We start from the raw sequence: 7,549 nt of genomic DNA, 5'->3' as shown, positions 1-7,549 counted from the left end.
TTCAACAAGGTACTCTGTCCCTCCTGTCTTCAACAAGGTATATTGTCCCTCCTGTATTCAACAAGGTACTCTATCCCTCCTGTCTTCAACAAGGTATATTGTCCCTCCTATATTCCACAAGGTACTCTGTCCCTCCTGTATTCAACAAGGTATTCTCTCCCTCCTGTCTTCAACAAGGTACTCTGTCCCTCCTCTCTTCAACAAGGTACTCTGTCCCTCCTGTATTCAACAAGGTATTCTCTCCCCCCTGTCTTCAACAAGGTACTCTGTTCCTCCTGTCTTCAACAAGGTACTCTGTCCCCCCGGTCTTCACCAAGGTACACTGTCCCCCCTGTCTTCAACAAGGTACTCTATCCCTCCTGTCTTCAACAAGGTACTCTATCCCTCCTGTCTTCAACAAGGTATATTGTCCCTCCTGTCTTCAACAAGGTACTCTGTCCCCCCTGTCTTCAACAAGGTACTCTGTCCCTCCTGTCTACACTAAAATCTCATGGGTTATACAACTCTCAAAATTCATGCTATTCACAGAAGTTATACAAATCTCATACTATTTTTTGAAGCACAAAAGTAGAACAACGACCGAATGCGTTGCAAGCGGTCTGTCGGGATGTACTTTAAATGGTCTAACAAACTCTTTCTTGATTTCATTACCACAGCCATACACTTTGATTAACGATTCTAAACGTGTCAGAATAATGCTTGACAACCCCTTCAGATCTATATACCATACAAGCATAAGTAGTGACTTAGATTACGATCTGATTCACAGATCGTCATCAAAACTATGTTTACATGAACGCACCAGAGAAGACATGTTTAGCATTTATAAGTATTCGAATAAAACAAACGATGCTGTTGATGAACATTGCTTGAAATTGATAAAATTTATATCACTAGAAATACAGGCTAAGTATCATATAAGACAAGCTCAACCTTTTACTTAATGTTGTCAAAATATTATGTTTGCATCGAGAGGCACTGGCTTTATTGTGTTATGCCTTGCGAATATGAAAAAGATGAAGTGTTTATATGTAGTGTAAATAGGATGCAGTTTTTCACATAATAAATATGTAGGTTAAACATGATCAATATTTTTGTAAACATATAAAAACTGTAGTGTGAATGCGATAAAGATTAACTGCAAAACAAATATTACGAATACGTTTTTTCTCGTGAAAATATTTCTGTTTGATCATAAGTCAGTTTGTGTTGGCATTCCTGTCGTGCCTTGTCCGTAAGCTTCCTGTCCTACTATTGAACGTAGTCAGCGTTTGTGAAACTGTAACTGTCTGATAAGGTTTTAAAACATAAAACTGTTTTGAATATTTTCCAGACAGGTATACGTAATTGGTTTTTATAACATGTTTGTTTGATGTTTATTGTATAAACGTAATATATAGGTGACCCGGTCGTATTTACTCACGTGACTGGCGGCGTAGACGTTTACGTTGTATTATTTCTATTTAAAAATTCAAATTCATCATTTTCTTGTTTTTCAATTAGATTTGATAAATGTATTGCAATATAACAATGACTTTGAAGTTAAACTGCAGATTTATTTTCAACGCATTTTATAGAGGATTTTTTTTTCGTTATAATTTACTATTTGAAATATATTAGGAGTTATGGTAATATTTAAGTATAAATAGAATTTCTATGAATATTTCAAATTGAAATAAAATTAAAAAGATGAATAATATAAATCTATTATTTTTGTCACGGTAATACTGAGATTTGGGTCGATCAACTTATAATTTTTAATGTAGATATTGACTGCACACATCAAGGGAAGGTAAATCCTAACACGCTTTCTTTTGAAATTACACTCATTCAGTAATACACAAAGAAATAGGATGACATTAGTCAGCATACAGTCAGTTAACTTTTTTAAGCAAATTCCAACGAAATGCTTCATATCTTATACTGTTTGATTGTTTTTAAGTCGTCTTCTATTCACAAGAATAAGAAAAGCATAATATTTGTGTCGAAAATACCCAAAATAGGCATTATAAAATAGCTATCACTACAAAGGGTTCTCTATACCGGGACATTTCTGCTCAGTCAAACTTTCGCTCTTCGCCCGTGCAATCAATTTTCGCCCAGTAATAATTTTGCTCTCACATTTGATGCTATATATGTTAGGTCGTTTATCTATATTCGCAGTAATGATAAATTCGCCCTTACACCAGAGGGCGAAAAGGCTAAAAACTGCAGCGAAACATTCCAAGTGTACAGAATTCGATCCAGTTTTTTTTTTTTTACCTTATATTCATTGAATAGCATTAATTCTTCGCCTGACTCAATTGTTATGCAGTGTTGATATATTTTTACTTAAATATTATATATTCTGCATATTGTTTCATGCAAAACATCGATTGTGACGTCAAAATGGAAATTACGATAAAAGACATGACGTAATGCCGTCACAATAGACATGACGTAATGCCGTCACAATAGACATTACGTTATGCCATCACAATAGCCATGACGTAATGACATCACAATAGACATGACGTAATGCCGTCACAATAGACATGAAGTCAAACTGGCGACTTATCATAGAAAAAATATGCTTTACGTGAATATTCGCATATATTCCTGGTCATGTGATAAAAAATATACCAAATTCTTTCCATTCCAAAGGAGATTTAAGACACAAGTCAAGCAGTGTTTGATATTAGAGAAATTTGTTTGACGAAACTTTTTTGAAATGGATATGAATTCGAGACAATATATATATAAACATGATAGATCTAGCCCTATAGATAAGACATGGTTATTTTCTAGAGAAATGTGTTGCTCGAAACTAATATGAAACGGAAACGAAATCAACACATTTTATATATAATATATTTAGCACTATATATAAAACATCGGTATTTTCTATTACAGGTAACTTCTGGGGAATCGACAAGGCGAGTGGGGACGGCTGTCTCGGGTGCGGTGACCAGGAACAATTTGTCAACTGTGCAGACATCGCTATCGGTGACGACACGTTCTACGTGAATACAAATACCAACAGCATTAAGAGCGCCACCTATGTCACACACGTCGAGAAGTCACATGATCATGGGTCTCATTATCGTGGTCTTCACCATGAAAACGTATCTCGGACGTACAAGTCCGACAAACCGGAAGAATGTAATCGATGTTACGCATTGCCAACGTGGCAACATTTCCCGGATATGGATAACTGGTGTGACTCGAACTGCAAACTGGGAAATTGTCCTCCTTGTCGCTGTTATTGTGGTTGTCCTCGGATCAAATTCGATAACCCATGTGTCGGAACAGGAGAGTATGACACATTCGATAAAATGGCAGGTTGGTGCTGGAGGGAATGTTGCGAGTCGGAATGTCCAATCGACAAGTGCGCATGCTCAGAGACTGTAAAACATCCTTCCTCTTCCGGTTATGAAGTTCAAAAACAGTTTTTCGAGCTTCCATTAGTTAACTTAGTCCCCGGATCACAAGTATCACATCACCATGGCGACTCACATGAGAATACGAGCAGCGACGACAACGATGACAGTAACAACGAAAGTAAGAAGGCAACACCAAGTAGTGAAAGTGACGATAACGATGATGATAGTAGCGCTAGTGAAGATCAGGATCATGCGATGAGCTCTTTATATGGTGTGAATAGTAAACCTCCGGGGGAGGCCCTAACCAATGCAAACATTCTCGCGGACCTAACCCAGTTGCACCGGATCAGTCTCCCAGGGGTGCTTCATCCCAAAAAGCACAAAGTGTCATCAAATTCAAAGGAAAGGCATTCCTCTAAAGACAATCATCTACGCGAACTTAATCAGGGACCAGATTCAGGAGGGCAATATTCTTCTGGAAGGGGAAGTAACTCTGATGCATCTCGACTAAATCCATTTGTACTGAGCGAGGTTCGGGTGATGAAGGTGAACAAATCACAATCAAAAAGAAAAAATCATGTAACGGATTCCATCCGACCGAAAGGAAACTTTCTATCTCAGTTCAGTCTGAGAGAAGTGCACAGGACCAAGGTCAATACAACCTCACGTGGTGCGGAGACGTCGACTCATCACTTAAGTATAAGTTTGCCTCAGTTGGTATCATTTATATTCGGAGACAGGACCCACAAAAACAAATCTGATCATGCGGGATATTCGACCAAGCTTGCATCAACCAAGTCACCGCCGAATTCAGCGTCTGTAATGTCTAAATCAACATCACTCTCAATTTCCCCGTTTACGAAAACAACACCCAGCGAGCGGATCGCGGTAACTAAATCAAAATCAAGTCCATTCTCCTCTGCAACTAAGCCATCAACAAGTCCATATTTCTCTGCAACCAAGTTAGTATCAAACCTACTTTCTACTATAGGCAAGTCAGCATCAAGTCAAATTCCCTCGGTTACCAAGCCAGCATCAAACCCGCATCCTCTGCTAACCGAATCAGCGTCCCTCAAGGGGGTTAGGGCTAATGATAGGCCTTTAATGGGTGGATCATTAACAGCCCAAAGACGCACAGCCTATGCGGGCAACGAGCAAGTTCAATCGACTTATGTGTCCAGTGCCACGGCTAAACTTGAGAGTCGTCTGACTTCGAAGGACCCGCTACAGAAAGATAAGGTCGACTTTATACAAAGGATGGCTGTCGATCCTCGACTTCTGTCATCCGTTCTAGATCTTGATCAGTTTTCAACTGACACAGAAGAGAAACATCATGTCAAAACAACATCCACTGCTGATAATTCTACTAAGATGCTGCCGAAAATCAAAGCTGAATCTACATTTACGGTAAATCACTCTAAAACTACAGCGCAGCCGGAAGATATTAATAGCACAGACAATACATCTACGTCAAACACGTCTAATCATACACCACCTACTTCCGATATTACATCAAAGGTAGATAACTCTATTAATACAATGCTGCCGGAAGTCAATGATCATACTAGTGCTGGCAGTACATCAGGGAATAAGGAGCAAGATCACTTCACTACCGAGATCTTCCGAAAAGACAAGCATAAGATTACTCTCTCATCTGAGAATTTCTCGTCAGTCACCCAAACACCACAGATCAAAATGGTGTCTGATAGTGACAAACTCTTTCGGAAGGTTTCTAGAAATATCCACGAACAAAAGATGGTCGTTGACAATATACTTAAAAAGGAAACAGAAGTTAACGGCAATCGTCCACAGGCAAATGGTGTTACTTACCACAAACTTAACTTCGCTGAACCAGAAAAAATAAACGAGGCAGCTTCCGGTGACGCACCGTATGTTGTAGACGCCAGACTTCTGAACAAAATGTTAGAAACTGTTCAATCCTGGATCAATCACCCCATGTATGTTGTTCATTGATGACGTCATCATTGTTAGTTACGAAAAATATTGTAATGATGTCTCTTGTTACATATTGTTGTTTATCATGCGTGTCCCTTTGAAGATCGAGTGTTCTATATGTGTTTCGTGAGGGAGTCCTGGATTCATCGCCTCCAACAACCCTAGTTTAATTAAAACATTATCGCTAGAGTTGGAACCACCTGGTTCACCACTAAAGTAACCAAGTTGGATGAACAGATATTTTGCAATGGTTAGGAGCTCTTGGTTTACCCCTCTATCAACCATGCTCAGTACTTATGAAATATTGTTGCATGTTTATCCACCTTCGTAAATAATTTTAAATTATTATTCTACATGCATAAAGTACATTGACGAGTGTTGGACTGGAACACACACTGGTCGGGACGACTGCTTTTGTCGACCGGAAGTGTAAGTCGGGAAATATGGAAAGCAGAATTCCGTACGATACCTGTGGTATACATACAGAGGTCACATGCTTATTATGTATCTGGTTTGTATACGTGTCAGTTTGAGACATGAACAATGGAACCTTGATCATAAGTGCGTTAATTGTATAACATGTATTACCAGAACAGTTCTGAAAGCACGGTGGATCGGACGATTGAAGCGATTTTATAAGAAGTGCAATTTTCATAAAGTGAATTTTGTCGGATTATACAATTGCGGTGTTGATATTTGCATACTATAGTTTTCTGTGGTCGCTTTCATGTTTTGTTTGAGTACAAAATGACACAAATCAATCAACACCATTTTCTACCATACAGCGATCACCAAATTCCTGAAATATGAACTTGGTCTAGATAAATAAATTATTACTAAATGACAGGCGTGTATGAGTCTTTGTGTGAAACTATATTTATATTATATCCTTGATCTATTGTCTCTTTGATTGATAAAATGATGTATTGTTTAAGTAAACGCCCCAACAACAATAATCGGTCATTCAGTGTCGAACCGTGATATTTCAGGTAAGCTATTGTTATCATTCCGAATCTGTCTAAAAATGAAATACGCTGCAGAGCAAAATAGATTAACACAGAAAGGAGGAAACAGAAAGGCGTTACTTTAAATAGATAGTGATGACCATTCCGTGCCTGATACGCTTTCTACGTTCCAGAGAATATTCCTATTCTGGGCATCAAACCAAACGTCATACATTATAAGTGAAGTAGAGACAAGGCCACCAATACACGAGGATACACACGCTACCAAACGACAATAACAGATAGTAGTAAGACTTCAAAACTACAAAAAAAACAACAGAACATGATTCTAAAAAAAGAATAGATAAATAAATGATTTATATCAAAAGTATTCCATTTTAACTTTCTATAGCGGTTTGGTATCAATCTTAAAATGATGCTTTGGTGATCACTAATTATATAAATTGATGCTCGCCAGTGTTCCACATTCCATATCTCATTTTACTACCGTCGTCGAGATAAGCATGGAAAAAAACAAATGAGTCAGTTAAAATTACATTTTAATAATTTGGATTAAGTCAAGAAAGATAAATTACACGGATAATCACAACTAAACCACCTCTATTTTAGTAAATACGTTTGAAATTACATAAAATCATAATTATATTGTATAGCGCCCTTTGTTTTCTCAGAATGACACACATACAGTAAAACATAGTGACGTGCCGTAGGTCTTTCACGATACGTTATTTTTAGAATTTGGCTCTATACCCCTTTGTTTGTTTTCAATGAGTTGTCCTGACATCGATTTTCGTCATATTTTGGTAAAACTTTGCAAACAGGCAGAGAAATTATTCAGTCCGTTTATTTGTTATTCAGATATCAAATTTTGATCTCCGCCTAACAGTTATTTTGACGTCCTCCCCATAGACTCAATGTTAAATTTTACCGTAAAAGTGTTTGGTCAATTAAGTTACCATGGTTAAATTCAGATACTAATATCAATATTACCGACAGAAGTGTTTGATAATTTTTTAATTGTGTGCCTAATTTCATCAAATATTGAACAAATAGTAAATTAACATAGAACCCAATGGGGGAAATTACGTAACGTGAGGACTTATTTCAGTAGGATATACGGTTTGGAAAAATGGGTTAAATTTTTATTCCTTAACTGTCGGGTTAAATTTTTATTCCTTAACTGTCTGGTTAAATTTTTATTCCTTAACTGTCTGGATAGAGAATTCTGGACAGTGGTGACCGCATAGAATGCTTCATTATCAATCT

General features: G+C 37.5%; 1 protein-coding gene across 1 annotated transcript in view; it reads left to right on the top strand.

The window, feature by feature from the left end:
• Positions 1-6,157, top strand: part of LOC110451026 — a 14,826-nt gene extending 8,669 nt beyond the window's left edge. The window contains exon 3 of the mRNA XM_021498860.1: positions 2,893-6,157. Within this exon, the coding sequence (XP_021354535.1) occupies positions 2,893-5,336 (2,444 nt within the window). The 3' untranslated portion in view covers positions 5,337-6,157. The remainder of the gene's footprint in view (positions 1-2,892) is intronic.
• The last annotated feature ends 1,392 nt before the right edge of the window (positions 6,158-7,549 follow it).

The sequence above is a fragment of the Mizuhopecten yessoensis genome, unplaced genomic scaffold, assembly GCF_002113885.1.
Source record: "Mizuhopecten yessoensis strain PY_sf001 unplaced genomic scaffold, ASM211388v2 scaffold5737, whole genome shotgun sequence".
Taxonomy (NCBI): Eukaryota; Metazoa; Mollusca; class Bivalvia; order Pectinida; family Pectinidae; genus Mizuhopecten; species Mizuhopecten yessoensis.
Note: the sequence above shows the minus strand (reverse complement) of the source record. Positions and strands in the feature narration are given on the sequence as shown.